General features: G+C 46.1%; 3 protein-coding genes and 1 non-coding gene across 4 annotated transcripts; 1 reads left to right on the plus strand and 3 right to left on the minus strand.

Annotated features, from left to right (window-relative positions):
- Positions 1-4,336: 4,336 nt before the first annotated feature.
- LOC135629669 (heat stress transcription factor B-2b-like) lies at positions 4,337-7,455 on the minus strand. Its single transcript, XM_065137396.1, has 2 exons — positions 6,577-7,455; positions 4,337-6,480 (listed from the first exon to the last, which is right to left on the minus strand). Exons 1-2 carry the CDS (start codon positions 6,850-6,852, stop codon positions 5,734-5,736), a joined length of 1,023 nt encoding a protein of 340 aa, XP_064993468.1. The 5' UTR covers positions 6,853-7,455; the 3' UTR covers positions 4,337-5,733.
- Positions 7,456-8,615: 1,160 nt separating this feature from the next.
- On the plus strand, positions 8,616-10,639 carry LOC135628450 (E3 ubiquitin-protein ligase PUB23-like). The gene is made up of 2 exons (XM_065135093.1): positions 8,616-10,360; positions 10,439-10,639. The coding sequence occupies exon 1, from the start codon at positions 9,132-9,134 to the stop codon at positions 10,353-10,355; it is 1,224 nt and encodes a 407-aa protein (XP_064991165.1). The 5' UTR covers positions 8,616-9,131; the 3' UTR covers positions 10,356-10,360; positions 10,439-10,639.
- Positions 10,640-11,103: 464 nt separating this feature from the next.
- TRNAV-AAC (transfer RNA valine (anticodon AAC)) lies at positions 11,104-11,177 on the minus strand. Its single transcript has one exon. It is a non-coding gene; the product is annotated as a tRNA-Val (tRNA).
- Positions 11,178-14,581: 3,404 nt separating this feature from the next.
- LOC135583897 (homeobox-leucine zipper protein HOX6-like) lies at positions 14,582-15,828 on the minus strand. The gene is made up of 2 exons (XM_065135361.1): positions 15,180-15,828; positions 14,582-15,108 (listed from the first exon to the last, which is right to left on the minus strand). The coding sequence occupies exons 1-2, from the start codon at positions 15,648-15,650 to the stop codon at positions 14,767-14,769; spliced, it is 813 nt and encodes a 270-aa protein (XP_064991433.1). The 5' UTR covers positions 15,651-15,828; the 3' UTR covers positions 14,582-14,766.
- Between the last annotated feature and the right edge of the window lie 2,753 nt (positions 15,829-18,581).

An 18,581-nucleotide genomic window follows, 5' to 3' on the forward strand; every position in this document is an offset into this window, starting at 1 on the left:
AGTTAGAAATAACTTTATCCAAATATGATGAAAAATTAACTTATTAAAGTGTTTTGATCATATAATAAAAATATTGTAATATTTAAAATGATCCAAATTGATTTCTAACTTTAATCAAACCAATCATAAGTCTAAAAATATATCGGTCTACGAGTGTTAGAGCATATCATGATCGTTCGACTTAAGAGTCAAGTCGTATCCTTCTTCTATGAATTGACCTCATGAAAAATCTTGAAAAATTATATCAGAGTACTCTTGGTAAATGCCCATTCGAAGATCGAGTCAATAGCTAGTCATACAAGCTCGTGAATGTACCTGAGGCTCTATTTTATAGTGATCACCTGGAGTCATTATGCTCATTTATTATATAATTAGTGTAACAATAAAACCATTCTCACCTAGCCCCCAACTCAAGATTGGAAAACCATCTTTGTGTGTCGCTCATTAGGATTGACAAATGACATAGTCAATCGATCATTTCAAGTCTCAATGGTAGGAGGTTGTTGGCTCACCAACCATCTAGAATTGATGTGTCCTTTTACGTTTTAGATGTCTCATGGAGTCGACGTGTCGACCACATCAATTCCGCTATGTCACACACCACATCCCAGTGCACTCAGGTCGGAAGTAGAATTAGGGTGATCAAGTGCAACATTGGAGGTGGAGGGTGCACAAGGCCAACATTGTTGGTCGTGGCGAAGACCGATGGAGAATGCATCAATTAGCATGATTGAGCATGGTAGAGATCGTCGGAGAATACATTGGCCGATGTGGTTGGGGCATGGCGAAGACTGATGAAGAATGGCAGAGAGCACATCAACCAACATGACGACCAGGCATGGCGGAGATCGATGGAGTACGCACTAGCCAACATAATCCGGCATGGTGGAGATTGATGGATAATGATAGAGAATGTATCGATCGACATAGCCGGAGATCGATTAATAACGATGCTTGATTTGCTCTAACAAGGAGGAGGGTTTACTATCTCAAAACAATCAGAATATGCTCTAATAATAAAATTAGTGCTAGAAGGAGGGTCAATCATGTCTCAAGGAAACTTTATTATCCCTGATCGACTAAATCCTGAGTCGAATCCCCAAAACAGATCTAATTCGATAGCTCTAATTGTTCCAATGTTGAACCTCGCCAATCTCAATGATCCCAATCCAACCTCAAATACTCGACATAAATCTTTTTGGTTGATTCTTTCAAGACTCGACTTTCCTTCGACCCCATCTACAGTAAAATCCAACTCAGCCCACTATAGTTATACCAATCAAAGCTTTTAATACCCTACTAGTTCAACAAGTACCGAAATAGTCCAGTTTGTAGTCCCCTTACCTTTCCCAACTTTCCCAAGTTATACAGCAACCACCGCCTGCCTCATTCACTGCACCATAAAGGACAATCCCCTCCTTAGTCCAAGTGCTAATGTCAAGTTTTCCTACTAATCCATTGCTTAGTCAACCAAACTCCCAATTGAAGTTTGAGATCAACTTAATAAAATAAATCAATAATTAAAAGATATTTGAAGGGAGACAAAATAAGAAAAACAGTGGAAGTGGAATCATACATGCAATAACCTTTCATCAAAAACATCGAGGAACCAATCCTCTATGGCTTTCGATTCCTATCACTTGATGTGTACGAAGGAAAATATAATATTTTGAAACAACTTTCATGTCTCAAATAATGTTATTCGGACCTACTACCTTACTAATTTATGGAACTTTCTCAATAATCTTAAGTGAAGTTGCACACGAGTGGTTCGCCAAGCTCTTCTCAAAGTCAATTTCCTTTAATTTTATCACTTATCAACTCCCTAAGAAGCCCACTACCTTGCTCTGGCCATTAGGCAAGAGGAGGAGAAATTCTTGGAGAGTTATGCAAGATGATTCAATGCTGAGAGTTATTTAACCCTCATGGTTCTTCTACAAAGTTATTACTCCGCTTTTAACCATATTTTAAAAACTCTAACAAGAAGCAAACTATCATATAGTAATTGCATCTATAATTGCTGAAAAGTGAAAGGTTGAACTGAGAAGGATGAAAAAGAAAGAAAGGCCTCCACGAGAAATCCCTATAAAAAGGCCACAAAAAGATAGACTGACTGCATACCTCCTCGATGGGATTTCACCTCACTTTACACCTCCCACGTGGATGTATTTATGCAAATCCTAGAAAAAGGACTCATGCGAACACCGCGCCCTGTGAAAACACCCGAGCTAAAAGGAATATAGCTAAATATTATCGTTTCATCAAGACCACCCACACAATACTAAAGATTGTTCCTCCTTAAAGAGTTAATCCAAAGGGGTATAACAAGCTAAAAGGAGGGTCAATGTTGAGGGATGTCATCTGGGTTGGTGAGAACTTTCAAAAGTTAAAAGCCTTTTAAAAAATAAGGATAGAGGGGAAAGTGGAGTCTCGCCTCCAGGGAAAGTGGAGTCTCGCCTCCGGTGTGTCTGTGCTTGTGTAGAGCATGTGACGTGACACATATAATTGATCACCCAATCGAGCAGGCATTAGCTTGAACTCAACTAGAATGTGGTAGACCCTCCAAAAAATCTCCAAGTCGGAGGTTAACACCATAGAGTCCAAATCAAAAGACTCCGCTATTGGGGATGGAACCACACTGCATGATGTGTTTGCCTTGGAGGGGGCAACTAACGTCGACAAAACCGATTCGGCTTTATCCAAAGATAAACTTTTTGTCATTCACACCAAGGATGATAGATAGAGTTAGTGAGATATCTAGGTTCAAGTCATTGAAAGAGGAGAAGGATGACATCTCGAACATTGAATCTGTTGGAGGAGAAAGTCCAAGTTGATTATGCAAGAGTGTATGAGTTGAAGGTAGAAGTGAAGAGCAATAATGGTCGAAGGCCGCTATTTATAGGGCTCGAGAGTGATGGTTCTACTTCCCATTCGCTTGTTTGCCTCTCGAAGCACAACAAAGGTGGTGGGGCATGTGAGTCCATCATAGCACTCTAGGACACATGAAGGAAGAGATGTGATAAACTATTTGGATCATCGTATTGACACATGATAGTCCACCCGATATAGTGGTCATTTGGATCATCGTGAAGATTGTGCCAAATCCACTACAATCTTCATCGGGGGCACACGACATGTGATAAACTTGCTATATCAAATTTGTCAATACGCGAGTACGATACATGCCCATTTGTCAGATCATGTCGGATCTACTCGAATTTTCCCACCTGTTGAAGGAAAAGATGTGCATGCCATACTTGCTTGCTTGATCATGTTGGTGGATATGTTCTTCGTCGATCTCCACCACTCCCAATTGTGTCAACCGATGCATTCTCCATCGTTCTTCATTAGTCTTTGCCACACCCAGCCATCTCAGTCAATACGTTTTTCATCGTTGTTCGTCGATCTCCACTACTTCTCGTTATGTTAGCCAGTGTGTTCTCTATCGTTCTCCATCGTCTCCACCACACCTAGTTGTGTTGGTCATTGTGTTCTCCATTATTTTTCGTCGATCTCCATGACTATGTTAGTCGGTACATTCTTTGTCGTTCTTCATCGGTCTCTACCATGCATGACCATGTTAGCTAGTGCATTCTTTGTTGTTCTCTACCATGTTTGCTATGACCGGTAATGTTGGACTAACATATCCTCCACCTCCGCCGTTGCACGTGATCACCCCAATTGTACTTCCCGACATGATTCTCTTTCAACCCATGAAATGAGGGTGCATATGATTTGGCCGAATTTATGTGGCTAACGTATCAACTCTATGAGCTAATGTGCCAACCTCATTTGGTCAACATATTAGGGAGACGTAGTCGACCAACTGACCACAATGGTCGACACTTATAGTGAGACGTGGAGGACACATCAGTTCCAGATGGCTTGTGATTTAGCAACTTCTTGCCACTTAGACCTAAAATGATCGATTGTTGAGGCCATTTGTCGGTCCTCCATGAGTGCCACATGGAGACGGTTATCAAATCTCAAGTTTGGCGTCGAGTGGTGACGGTTTCGGTTGAATCTCAACACCTCCATTATTACACCAATTGTGTAATGCAACTCTATGTGATTAATTTATGATATCACTTATAATAAATTTTTTTAATTAATTTATATTATTTTTACTATATTAATGAAAACATAAAACTATAAATATTGAAATTATGAACATAAAAAATAATTTAAAATAGATCAATACTATTAAAAATACTATAAATGAGCCAAATAAAATATTAAAAATAATTTAAAATAGGTGGAAAAGCTGATGAAGATAATTTGAGTATTTTTTGAATTGTGACCACAGTTAAGGATAATCAAAAGGATAGCGAAATCGTTCCACAATTAAAAGGCGGAATTGCTTTTAGAAAATTATTGACATCACTCCAAACCAAACCACCATTCTTTCGGCGTCAAACACACTTCCGACGACGGCGTCCTCCATTGCGGCGCCGGGATCTTATTTCCGCTCCTTTTTCCAACCAAAGTCTATCACCTACGCCAGTACGGCACGTGTCTCCCCGACTCCGGGACCAGGAACGCCGCTGCGGTCGCCGCGCGCGGGATGCCGATCGCCGTCCCGGACCACCCCGGCTCCGGTGCGGGCCGCGGAGCCGGTGGGACCAGCCGCTCGAGGTGGGGGCCCAACAGGCGAACGGCCATGTGGATGACGCCGTGACCGTGGCCGCCGTGGCGGGGGTGGCGGAGGGCGTAGCTGAGGCGCCGCCGCGCCGACGGCGGCCAAAGCCCGTCGACGACGTCGCACGCGGGAATCTCGCACCACCCGAGCCGCGAGGGCCCACGGAAGGGGCGCTTCGAGAGGACACTGACGTGCACCGCGGCGCCGCCCTCCTTCCCCCGCCCCCGCTCGCCGCCGCGCAGAAAGGAAGCGTCCATGGGGACGCGGAGGGTGTCGCGCCAGGTGGGGTGGTGGGCACCGCCCTCGTCGACGCGGGTCCGGTAGATAGGCGCCAATTGTTCTCGGTTGGCGGCGGAGGAGGAGGAGAGAATGACGTAAGGGCGGAGGCGGCGGCCGGGAAGCAGAGGGGAGGAGCGATTCCTTAGCGACTCGGCGGAGAGCACGGTGACCTCCAGCGCGATCTGTTCGTCGTCGCCGTAGCCCTTCTCGGCGTACGCCATGGTAATCGCGATCGCGTTGAGAAGGACAGAGGAGGAGGAGGAGCAGATGTCGGAGCAGGCCGAGGTGGTGGGCGGATGGATCAATATACACGCGTCGGTGTTTGACTCTTCCGACTCCGAGTGGATGAGGACGTTGCGTGGAGAGAGTGAGCCACGCAGGACGTGGGAAACGATTTACTTCCAGATTCGTTCATGCGTGTGATTGATGAAGATCTTTGATATGGGCCCGACATAGGAAAAGTCCTCCGATGTGCCACGTGACCAAACACAACACTCAATACTCCCTCGACCGTGTCGTCGAATTCCAGCGGTGGAATTATTTCGGAGATCAAAACAGAAGGAAAGAAAACACCCAAGAAAATAAAGGAGCAAATATTATCTGAGGGTTCACTGCATCGGACAGGTAGTGAAAGCTATCATTAGCTGCATTGTTCCACGCTTTTTCCCAAGTGGGCAGACAAAGTGCAGTAGCGAGTTACGTGTGGAAATCATACTGTGGATAAGAGGCACGATTAAATTAAATGAGACTAAATTAAATTAGCGAGCACGAATCTAAAAGAGATCCGTTCCAGCATCTCGTATGATCCGGAGCGATCAGCTCGCATCACGTGCGCGATCCGTCGGGTTGTCCGGCACGTTGCACGACCTTCGTATCGGCCGAGGGCAGTACACCACCCACGACCGCTGGTGGCGCTCTGGCGAGGTCGCTTCCTTCGGGTCCGGCTTCACAGCCGGCGTCGGATCCTGGTCCATCTCCTCCTCCCGCACCCGTTTCCCGACAATCGAAACCCCGAACAGCTTGGGGCTCGGCCCCGCCGGCGTCCGCGGCTCGCTCGTCCACTCCTCCACCTTGATCACCCCTTCCTCAACCGCCGCCGCGGTGTCCGCGTCCTCTTCCTCCTGCTTCTCCACCCGTGTTGCCGGCATCAGCTCCAGAACCGGCGGCGGAGCCCCCACCTCGGTCGTCCCGCCGCCGCCGCCATCGGCCGCGTACTTGGAAACCAGGACCGCGATTTGGTTACACACGTTCGTTATCTGGGCGAGGTCCCGGAGGAGCCGCGCATTCTCCTTCCTCAGCCTCTCGTTCTCCGTTGGGCCGCTGGATCCGGTGGTGGCCGGCGTCTGTGGGCCAGGGGAGGAGTTCGAGGAGAGGACCTGCTCCTCCCCCGAGTTCGCCGGCGACACAGCCCTATTAATCGGCACAGCCACCGCGATCGGCGCGGCTGCGGCTGCCGCCGGGTTGATCTTGCGGCGGTGGATGTCGGCAAGGAGGCGCTTTTCTCCCCTCCGAAAACAATCGTTAGCGAACTCCCATCGATCCGGCACGATCTTCCGAAACCCCTATCAAATGTCCCCAAAAAGGAAGAATCAACAAAAAGAATCCGAAATGTGCAAAGCATTTAGCGAACAAAATCGAATCTTGCGGCCGAGACCGACGTAGGTGTTGAGCTGGCGAACAAAGCTGGAGAAATTGTTGTGCTTGAAGTACTTGGGGAGGAGGTCGCGGGCGAACTCGGCGGGTCGCCACACCACGAACGTCGATCCGTCCTCGTTCCACGAGACGACGTCGTCCACCGACGGGTCGTCCACCAGCTGGTACGTCTTCGTCAGGAAGGGCGTCGGGAGCGGCCGCTGCCCCTCCGGGTGCCCCGCCGCAGCTGAAGTCGTCTCATCGGCCTTCTCCGACGCCGGAGGAAGGGGCGGAGAGCCCATCGCCGCGCGGCCACCACTCGCTCGACGAAATGGCCTCGATTTCTTCGCAAGGATGGAGGAGAGAGACACGAAGGGGTGGTAGTGGTGTCACTTGAGAGGCTGTGGAACATTCTCACATGGATAAACGTCTACTTGGACAGCGGAGGAGGTTGTGCGCATCGGGCAGGCGAAACTGGAAAGCCATCGAAGGGTGTGATGGAGCGGATCGGAAGGAAGACGATGCGTCGCATAGAAGCTTCTTATGCGCTCGTCCGTCCGGTGAACGGCAACACATGGCGGGAGAGTGCGGGAAGCTTCCACCCCCCGTTCTCTTGAAGTTTCTGGACGCGTGTCAAGAAATGATGCGTGGAGCGCGAGGAACGCAGATAAGGTTTCCGGAAGTGAACGTCCCTACCGTCATCGTCATCATCTCCGCTCTTCTCTTGGTAGTATCGTTCAGGCAATGATACCAGGAATCCAAGGCGACGACCATCTTGAGCATCGATTCTTCCCTTGTATGGAACTGTATCGATAGATTGGTCAATCCAAATCGAGTCTTCACATGCCTCTCCTTGCTTTAAGAAAGCAGGTACAAAGAACGGAAGTCAAAGGCCAAAAAGCCATGCTTTTGGAGCTTCAGCTGTAAGATAAAGGTCTTCTTCAAGCTGCTTTGCCGAGCTTTACACAAGAAGCTGTGCCCATGTCGACAACGACACGAATACGCATCACGAAGCGATCAAAGAGGCCGAAAGCAAGGCAACTTTGGATGGTTTTCAGGCCTTAAAAGAAGAACATCTCGAAGAATACATTCTGAGCAACGTAGAACACATTCCTTGTTTCTTTACCTCTCCTTTTCTGGATCGTCGTGTAGCTGCAGATGATCAAACGTTGACCATGGAAGCACAAAGAAACTGACGAGCAGCTGCATGAAACGGGCCATTCCAATAGTTTTACGAACAGCATCGAAGTGAGACGCTGCATCTGACGAATAGAGGGTAATTACGACTTCAAAGCATCAACTGCAACAGACGACTCCACAATCCACTGGTCCACTGAGCATAAGTCTTTGTATTGAAGACAGAACTGATTAATGTCGAATGGCTTCTTTTCCTCTCAAGAAGCCAAGTTGGTAGTGATCAATAGAAATAATATATCATTATTGCATGGATACAGAAGTCAATCACTGTCTGCCTCCACAGCTTGGGACCATCAGACTGCTAGTAATCAATATACTACCAAGGCATGTCAAAGTATGAGTTCTCTCTCATCTTAACCTCGCATCTATCTGTCTAAGCGAATGGCATTAAGAAATCAGCCTGTTGCTACGAACAGATTTATTATGAATTTACAGTCCGTGAATTTAGGTAATTATATGCCAAGGTTAACTTCAGCAAGAAGAAGATTCAAAGCTTTGATCATGTCAAAGCAATTTAAAGTGTGTTTCTTTTCATATGTCAACTATATCAGGCTCTTTTGATCCGTTGAGCTGATTGATATTGCATCATTAGATATTAGCTCTCTTTTCCTGTGATTTGATACGGTGGAGGTTGAAAGAATAGCTATATAGAACTATTTGGAGAGCGTTTGCAGATTCCCACTTATCACATCTCAGGTATTAGAATTCATTTCGGAGTTCATCTCGGAGCTCGGAGCAGAAGTCTCACAGCATTGAGTGCAGGAGAGGAAGAGAGGTGCGTTTGACTTGATCATCTCAGATCTCAGACTATGCTATGGTCAAACATTTTGACCATTCTCCAGCCGTAATTTCTCGACAGGCAAGCATTTATTGGCTTAAACTACGACTTTGTCGTTCCACGTCTCTTTCTTCTATCCCTTTTCTTTACGTTTCACAGACTTGTCAGCCTCTGATTGGTAACAGAGATGGGCCTATTGTATCATCGGGGTCCCACGAGTATATGTTTAAAAGACTTCTCCGCAGTCAACGGTCAGCCTTCGGATTCCAGTCGGCACTTCCCTAGCCGTGCGATCATCGCCCCGCAGGCGGTGTTATTGCATCACATTCGTGGGATCGATGAAGTCGAATGGCATATCCAAGTAGCCAAAGCTGGTCAAAAGAGATTGCTACAAACCCACAGCGTTCATGTGATCAACTCCATCGATCAACTACGTGGAAGAACAATTACACGCCCCGATCCAGCTGCAAATGTTGCTGACCCTCCAACAATCTTCCATTTGTATGTGTATCATCTTCTTCTTCGTCCTCAAACGTCTCTAGCTAGCTATCGAGAGAGATCGAGAGAGAGAGAGAGAGAGAGAGAGAGAGAGTTGAAGGGAAGAGAATGGATGGCTTGGACAACGTACCTCCTTTCTTCCTGTGCCCGATCTCTCTTCAGGTCATGGAGGACCCTGTTACCATCTCCACCGGCGTCTCCTACGACCGCGCCAGCATCGACCGATGGCTCACCGTGTACGAGCACCACACATGCCCGGTAACCAACCAGCATCTCACTGATCTGACACTCACCCCAAACGCCACCCTCCTCCGCCTCATCCAGTCCTGGGCTGCCTGCACCACCGGATGCGTTGCTCCTGCGGTTGCCGCGACGAAGCCTGGATTCGACGTGTCGGAGATACTCGGCGATCTTGGTGACCCTGCGGCTCGTGCCGACGGCAAGGCGAAGGCTCTAAATACGATCAGGTCACTGGTATTAGATGACGACGGCAACGCGGCGCACATGGAGAAAGCCGGCGTGACTTCTCTCGTCGCATCTCTGATTGCCGGGTGCGAGCCATCGGAAGCTTTGAGGAACCTTGTTGACCCGGTGGTGCTGATCGACGAAGCCACCAGCGTGCTGCACCTCCTGAAACCATCGCCTGAGACCCTCAGAGAGGTTTCGGAGCGCCGAAACGGTGAGCTCATTGCAAATCTGGCTTCACTGCTGCAACGCGGTTCGCACCAGGCAAGAGTTCACGCAGCGCTTCTCCTCCGGTCCATCTACGAGGTCGTCGGTGACAACCTCAAGGCAAGGATACCTGTGGATCTGATCGAGGGGGTGGTGGAGATACTGAAGGACCAGAACGCAGACCGAGCAACGACCATGGCTCTACTGGCCATCATGATCGAGGTGCTGCCTCATGGTAAGAACAGGCTAAAGGCGGTGCAGGCCGGAGCAGTGGCGGTGACAGTGGAGCTACTGGTGGAGGAGAGCGTGGACAAGCGGAAGTGCGAGGCCATGCTGTACCTGTTGGAGCTGATGTGCGGGAGGGCGGAGGGGAGGGCGGAGCTGGTGGGGCACCCAGCGGGGGTGGCGGCGGTGGTGGCGAAGCTTCTGAGCTTGTCGAGCGGGGTGACGGCGAGGGCGGTGATGGTGCTGGGGTTGGTGTGCAGGTACTGCGGCGGGGTGATGGAGGAGATGTTGCAGGTGGGGGGAGTGGCCAAGCTCTTTATGCTGGTGCAGGTGGAAGGCAACAGGAGGAGCAGGGAGATGGCCAAGGGCATCTTGGGGAATCACATCAAGGCATGGAGCAAGTCGCCTTGCTTTCCTTCTCATTGCTTGCCTTGACAAGGGTAAGAAGCTTCAACCATGTTCACACGATCCCTCTTCTTTCCTCCCTCATCTCTTCCATGCTTTTGTTTGGTTTTAAGGTTGAGATCAAAGGCTGGAAGATGAGTGCTCTAAAGACACAAAACAGTGGTCAGATGCAACAATTATTGGTTTGATGTATAATTTGTGTGCGTAAGGTTTGTAAGGTTGATTATTTGAATGGTAAAAATTTATGATTTGAATATATGTATTAAAAGTCCTTGTTATTTTAACCAATATATAAACTTCTGAGTTAAATGTAACTCTTTTTTTTCTTTATAAAAATAAAACTATGTTTATAATTCTTGAAGAAATGCAATGGTGATGAGAACTTTTTCTTTGGACCAATACATATATTCTGAATTTATGAGTGATCAACACCACCATAAAAAAAAAGAGAGGCAAAAACAAAGAAAATATTGATTGGGAAATGATTAGTTTGTTTAGTTAGGCGCATTCAAGATGGGATTTTTCAAGTTGGGCTCACTAACAAATTAATGTTTATTTTCTAGGGTTTGCTATTTATTTTTTGGAAAATGAAAATATTGATTGGGAAAATTACAAAGGAATCGAATTCCTCTCTCCAAATTATATGTTGATTTTCTTATATAAATTTATATTTATTTATAATTCATTTGAATTTTCGTTTCCTCTCTCCAAATTTATTTTTGAAAGAACAATTATGTTGGACTACAGGAGAGGCAAAAGTTAAAATTCAAGACATATTTGGCGTCGCCCGGACTCGAACCGGAGACCTTCAGTGTGTTAGACTGACGTGATAACCAACTACACCACGACACCGTAATGTTCTATTGAAATTAATTAACTTTATTTATATAAATTGATCATTACAAGATATAAATATGGCGTTGAGACATTAAATTGTCGTTCTTGTTGTTATTATTATTATTGGACTCGAAATAAGCATTATTGGGATCAAAAGAGGAAAACCACCGCCGCTCTAGACTTTGATCTCAGGTCTCAGTTGGAGCGCTGGTTTTGTTTGGTTGGAAGGACGCGCTGGCGGTGGGCGAGGGATTCGGGATATTGGAAGGGCGGAGCTTGGCGTTGGTCCACCCAATGGTGATGAGCGCCCTCTTGTTCGACACGCTGCGGGCGGCGTACCTTGGGCTGCCGGTGGCGGTTGGGCCGGACCATCCGGGGCAAATGTCGGAGCGCCGCCACCAGGTTTTTCTCCGGTGACAGCGAAGATTCAGAAGCTCACCGGGGTGCTTGTCATCGTTCTTTCCGAGGGTTTTGGCTGATCTTTGTGGGAGAGGTCGGATTTCTTGTTCTCCTTGGCGTAGTTTGGGGGATGTTAGGAGCGGAAGGCTTTGCAGAAGGGTTCTTACAGGGAGCGGCACTTCAACTCGGGGTCCATGGAGGCGATGGGAGTCCATGCTCTTCTCCGGACCCCGTTTGTTTGCTGGTGCTGGTATGTTCTTTTTCCCCGCTTACATTTTGTTGTTGCCTGGATTGCTGATCGACACTCTAACTGCACTCCCGTCATGGAGTTTGTGACGTTCAAAGAAATCAATGAATGTTGGACACACTCACTCATCTGACCAAAAACGAAGCTCGTGATCAACTTTAGCTTCCAAGGATTGGGAAGTGACCAGTGTTAAGCCCTGTTCTAAACCCATTTTCCAAATCCAGGGCTCACTTGGATTCCCAGGAGTGAGATCGACAGATCATTTTCTCACACCAGATTATGCAAATTGCACCATATGGAAGTGTAACCAAGTTAATAGTTTCACAGAGAAAGATTTCCAAGAACTTGAGGCAATGGTCACATGCAATCGGATGGATCTAACCTCTTCTTGAAATACACAACTTGCACACACTCCCTTTCTGAAACAAATCAATAAACCAAGCACCACACTTAGATTTAATGGATTTGTTGTTATAATATCGGTGTTAAACCTGAAACTCCCCACGGATGGCCAGTGGTCCAAGGAAACCAAAGAATTAATTACATTTTTCATGTGCTCCCCTCTCTCATGGGTAGGACTAACAAAGAATAGAGTTATTTTTGTATCACTTCGCTTGCCTTATTTTTAATTTGAATTCCACTTTATTTAATGGCAATAGTTTAAATCTAGTAATTTTATTTTTTTACATGTTGTTGTGGAATGTGAGGAGGGTTTAATTTCATTTTATAGAACAAAGAAAGAGTTGTAGCACTTTTGGTATATCAGGCACCTCGTTTTTAAACTTTAGTTTCAATGTTGTAATGCTTATCAGTTTGGCGTTTTGCTAGTTACCCCTGATTTTGAGTAATTATGTCAAGATTAAAAAGATAGCAGTGGAAATAGTAGTGCAAACTGACATCAGTTTTCTTGGATGCATAATATTTTCAAAAAAATGCAGCGTTCCAAATGTCGCTATCTGTAATATTGATGCTCCTAAATTCTGGATATATGTTATAGCTTATAGGTGTGACTGGACTTGAAAAATGAAAAATAAGATTGTTGTTCCTTTTTTTTTTCCCTTGGCCCAAGTGATGTTCGAATGGATTTCTAGGCTTCCATAGATGAAATTCATATTCTTACACATGAGTATATATGTTCATGTGCAGAGTATAGGCTCAGTGTTAAGATGATAGTTTAGCACTCAGTCACTAATGCAAATGCTCATGACAGGAACCTAGTCACCTCATGCAACAAACCACAAGAAGACCCACACTTTCTTCTCTTCAAAAGTTGAACAACAGTCCAGCCATGGACATGTGATTCGGATGTCTAACTGCGCTGGTGTCTGCTCTGAGTCGATCTATCTGGTAACCTTCTCCTGTCTTTGAGTTTGAGATCAGTTTTTGCAGTGAATAGGACTTACTGCACCTCCTGTTTGTCAAATACACTCCAAAAACCAAGAACTACCATGTCAATCGACATGCATTGCCACCATAATTTATGTTTCCGACGTGGTCAATCACTGCCACCTCCACCGCCACTGTCCTCTGTTCATCCTCATAGGAGAAAGGTGATGTGTGACAAAAAAGGTTATCAGAATATCATATTCCGGTCTCCTATCAATTATACTGACTGTAGGGAATGAAGGTTGAATTCATGAATTATCATAAGAGAATGTACATTGTTATAATAAATGAGTAATGCAGAATGCTAAATGCAAATAATTCCTCTTGTATTCCTGCAAACAACTTGTGTAACTCTTATCAAGAAGTGCATGAATGGCTGATAACAAGCAGTAAGTGCAAATTTGAAGTTGACCTCCTTAATTGACCACATGATCGTATTACTATGCCATATTTGTTGACTGTGAAAAAAGGTTTTGATGTTTTTTTTCTGCATTACCTGAATGGAAATTACAATAGATTTCATAGGTTATAATCACCTCCATCACACACACACAATAAGACTCTCAAGGAAAATCGAATCAACATCATTGATCTGTCCACTTCTTGTGCTTGCTGTCAAAAAATGATGTTAATTTCCTGTACCGCCTGCAATATTAAATCGTGATGATGAGGTGTTGATTGTGTTCGACGCAAGATGTTGATTCCTTAGGTAGTTGGTATTTCTTAAAAGTGATTTTGTCTATCCTAGATTACTGGAAGCATTAACACATCTTCTTTACATTATATTTTGGCCCCTTCAGTACCTCACACTTAAAACTACCCTTTTGCAGGTCCTACTTTTATGTTATTTAAGCTGTCTTTATGTGAATCATATGGACTTGACTATGATTTGTGAAAATTGGCAAAGAACTGATACTGTAACAAAGTAGCTATTATGTTTATATGAATTCTTATCCAGGATATCCTTTGAAAAGAATATTACTCGGAGGCAGTACTAGACTCTTGGTGTCTTTACTATATTTTGGTCACATTGTAATAAGCATTGAGCTGCAGGATGCCTTGGTGTGTTCTTTGTGATCATTCTTAGTGGTATTAGTCATCATTCTTAATGAGCAGGACTGGATGGACTTTCAAGGATGATGACTCAATGGAGTTCAGAAATTGGATGTGGTTTTTGGTAGCAGTTGACCAAGCTTGCCCGGAATGCAGAAGTGATCAGGAATGAGTCAAATTGCTTAGTGGGTGTTAGATGGACTTTAGAAATTAAGCTAATAAATTGGAGTTCTTTGATCTAAATTGTGCAAGCATCTGATCGAAATGCATTTTTCTTACACATCTGAAACTCGTCTATTTGAGCATCATCTCTAGCAAATTGCAGATCGAGGTATGTTTGGTTGAATCAAATGCTTGCTTAATCACACTAATCAAATGTGTACTACATGTCACTCTATTTGTAGCAGATGTACAAATGGCAATAGATCGACAGAAGATTCGTAGCAGCATGTTGATTGCTTGAAGAGAACAACAACAGTGTTCCAACTCCTTTTTGTTCCTTCTGCGGCTTGGGTGGATTCATTCACTGAGAGGCCAAAACTCCCACCACGGTGAGTTGCTACAGGACGTCTGGGCTGCGGCCCGGCCGGTGGCGGAATGAAGTTGTTTCTCGGCCGACGAAGGCAAGGAGGAGGTTGCCGGTTGTACGGCGCGCGGGCCTGGTTCGTCCTCGCAGAGGTAGCTCAACGTATTGTCGTCGTCGTCGTCTTCTTCTTCTTCTTCTTCTTCTTCTTCTGTGCAACCTGCGAACTCGAGATCCGGTTCTTCTTTTAGTGACGGCCTTGGCCTCTCTTTCTCTTTGCTTGCAGCATCTCGATCGTTCTTCTCCGTCTTATCAAGCAGTTCCGTCAGCCCCTGCCGCTGCGTGGAATTCGAGAGAGGGCCACTAAGCAGCATGGAAAAGGAGGAGGGTATAGGTGTGGTGGCTGTACCTGCTTGAGGAGGAGCTGCTTCTCCTTGTTGAGCGAGTCGAAGCGGGAGAGCAGTGCTTCGTAGTCGGCTCGAAGGGCGCGGTACTCCCTGTCGAGCTGCTTCGACTTCCACCGCGCCCGCTTGTTCTGGAACCATATGCCCACTTGGCGGGGCTGCAGGCCGAGCTCCCGCGCCAGCTGCTGCTTCTGTCGGGCCTCCAGCTTCGTCTGCGCCTCGAACGTGGACTCCAGCGATCTGATCTGCTCCTCGCTGAACCTCCTCGTCCTGTCACCTTTGCTGCTCTTGCTGCAGCACTCTCCTTCCTCCTCTCCTCCACACCGCTCCTCGCTTTCCCCCATCTCTCTCTCTCTCACTCTCTCTCTGCCAAATGCGGCGGCCAAGTGAAAGTTTTGTAGAAAGGCGTGGAGACACACTGGTCCGCGGGAGGGCATTACACCTGTTGGGCGATGGGGACGACGGTGGGCTTGCATGACCGATCGTGGTGATTTCTCGATGGGACAACCGAGCCAATGGCAGCCGCTGTCGTGGATAAATTAGCTTCTAAACATCTCTCTCTTTCACCGCCACTTCTTGGCGCTTTGGAGCATCCCCTCCACGCCTCAGGAATTCCCCGTTCATCTCACTTCCCTCAATCTCGATAGCTCATGTGATTTGTTTAAATCGATCTTTTAACATAAGAACGGTGAGATGTAGGGTTTTCACCTTCTTGAGGTTCATATATAAAGGTTATAGGAGTCTCGTAAGTTCTGGTGAGTGTAGAAAAGGGATGGGAGGATGGTTTGCTGATAAGGACAAAGTGGGACATCGGATGGATTAGGAGAGTAACAGCAGAAGGTGACGGGTGTGGCTCACCTGTGCAGGCCGAGACAGCCGTCGGGTTGTTGGGGTCCTTCTGTTGGTTGGCAGATGTGGGTCCCAGCACTACAGGAGGTCGGCAAGCGTGCTAGAGAACCCCACGGGATCAGGCACCGAAATGGGGGTGTGTGTGTGTGGATGTGGGGCTCGGGGCCAGCTGGCAAGCGGTGGGTGTGTTCTAGTAGCGGGACGTGTCGGCCGATGTGTGGGCCGACGTGGCGGTAGCGGCTGGGCGTCCACCGTCCACGCCTCGTTCGTTTGATGTCCAACTCATTTTTTTCTGTTCGGTTTCGGATCCGGATCCTGATAGTTGTTTTCTGGGAGGTAAAGGAGTGAGTCCATGGTATCAACGTTGCTGTCCGCGGTCACCTGCGCGCAGGTGGGGCGATCACCTCGTGTGTTCTGTGTTTGCTTTCATCCATCCATCACACACGGCCCGTAGTCTCGATGGCAGTTAGCATCGACCTGCGTGGCGTGGGTCCCTGTGGGACCCGGACCCGTCTGAAACCCCGGGTTGGTTGGGCCAAACGACGGGGACGCGTCACCAACTCCACCACGTCAGTATCATCGTCTGACGTCGTTACAGCCCCAGGAACTATCGCGAGCCGGGTCGTGCTTGCATTCGTTCCCTTGAGTGTCTCGTAACAGGGCGTCCTGTCAATAATAACATCACTTCTTCTTCTTCTTCTTCTTCTTCTTGTGAACAGTGTCGGAGTTGGCTGTTGTGATTCGTCGGCATTCGGCTCATCCGTCGTCGTCGTCGTCTTCGTCTTCTTTGTATCGCAATTGCGTGCCAGCTTCGGCTGGCTTCGTTCCCTTCTCCACGAAGCCTTTCACCTATTTTTTGGAGTTCTTTTTGGGTCCAAACGCAAATGACTGGGTCTTATTTGATGCACTATTATCTAATCCTCCACTCTTTCGTTTGAGCATGAAGAGTCAATAGCCATGACTCGAGAACAGTATGCTGCTAAGAAAGGAAAACAGGACATCAACTTCACACATAAGCACTCTCACATTGTTTGACTTGTGAAATCCAACCCAAATGTATCATGCAATCGTTCGGGTCACACATAAAAATGAAGGGCAGTCTAAGGACTAATCCCACATAACTAAAAAAATAAAATCAATCGGATTTAATATAATAATAGCATATAGAGGAGAATATATCCTTCCAACTTTTAGATTGTTGGTGTTTTTTAGATAAGCTTGTAATCTAAAATTTCAGGACACCTTAGCATTCATTGTATATCACAAAATATCATATTCCATTAACATCCTCACCAATATATATGTATATATACAATATTAGAAACGTATTTATATGTGAGTGGGAGATCAGAACAAGAGTAAGAAATAGTTTTATATTACTAGTTAGATTAATAACTTAGTAGTTTAATATTGCAGATTGAACTGATGTTGTTCGATCTCATTTACATTGATCTTAACTTATTTGATATAACTTTAACTCTTATAATTTACAATCTCAATATGACATAAAAAAAACAAGATTGATAGATAAAAGTTTGAGTCAATGAAACTAAAAAAAAAGAAGAAGAAAAAAGCTAGATGACTCGAGTTGATTGCAGTCAAGTGAGCCATGTAATAGGTCCAACTGCAACTTAATTTTTCTTTACACTAAGGAGTCTATCAATCCACAAACAAATAGAGAAAATATCATGAAAATATTCGTATAATTTTACATTGATAAGAATGTAATTTAAATTTTTGGATCGAATTGATATCTGATTTCATATATGTTAACTCCGACTGGTATAAGAGAAGGTCTAAAAGACTCCATTAACAGCAAACAAACAAGTCAAAAAGCACAGGTAAGGCTTGAAGAAGACTATCTACTTCAGCAAATTAACAAGAAGACTAAGCATGCAGATCTGCAAGGAAAAAGAAAGAGTCATATATAATCCCCCCATCAGTTCATCCTTGCGAAACCAACACAGGAAGCCCAAAACAAGAGCAGGAACGTAGAGGCAGAACCAAGTCCGACACCGAAGAAATGGAAGCTCTGACTGGGGGGAATGAAGCCTGGTCCGAGACCTTCACATGGATCTGCGAAAGAAACGATCGATGATGGCCTCGAGCCAGACAACATTCCCCTCAAAGATTAAAAGCTTCCTTTTCCTCCTCCTCCTCCTCCTCCGTTTCATGACTGTCTCCTTTGCTCGACTTCCCTCGTCTTGTATCCTCTTCTCCCCCAAGACTTCCTGCTTCTTTCAAGGGGGATCGATCGGAGGGATGACATGAGATAGGAGGCCATGATGAAGGAAATGATTACTGAGGAAGTGCTCGAAGGCTACAGGGAATAGTGGGGTGCAGTGAAGAAGATAGAAGCAGCAGCAGCAGCATAAAGAGAGAGAGAGAGAGAGAGAGAAAGAGGTGTCTGTGGAAATGGACGTAATAAAAGACAAGACAGAGCGGCAGGCACCCATCCTACAGCTGCGCTGTCCTGAGAGGTGACCACGAATGCTTGCACCCTTCCTTCTTCCTCTCTCTCTCTCTCTCTCTCTCTCTCTATTGACTCTTCACCTCTT

The sequence above is a fragment of the Musa acuminata genome, chromosome BXJ3-1 (assembly GCF_036884655.1).
Source record: "Musa acuminata AAA Group cultivar baxijiao chromosome BXJ3-1, Cavendish_Baxijiao_AAA, whole genome shotgun sequence".
In the NCBI taxonomy this organism is placed as follows: domain Eukaryota; kingdom Viridiplantae; phylum Streptophyta; class Magnoliopsida; order Zingiberales; family Musaceae; genus Musa; species Musa acuminata.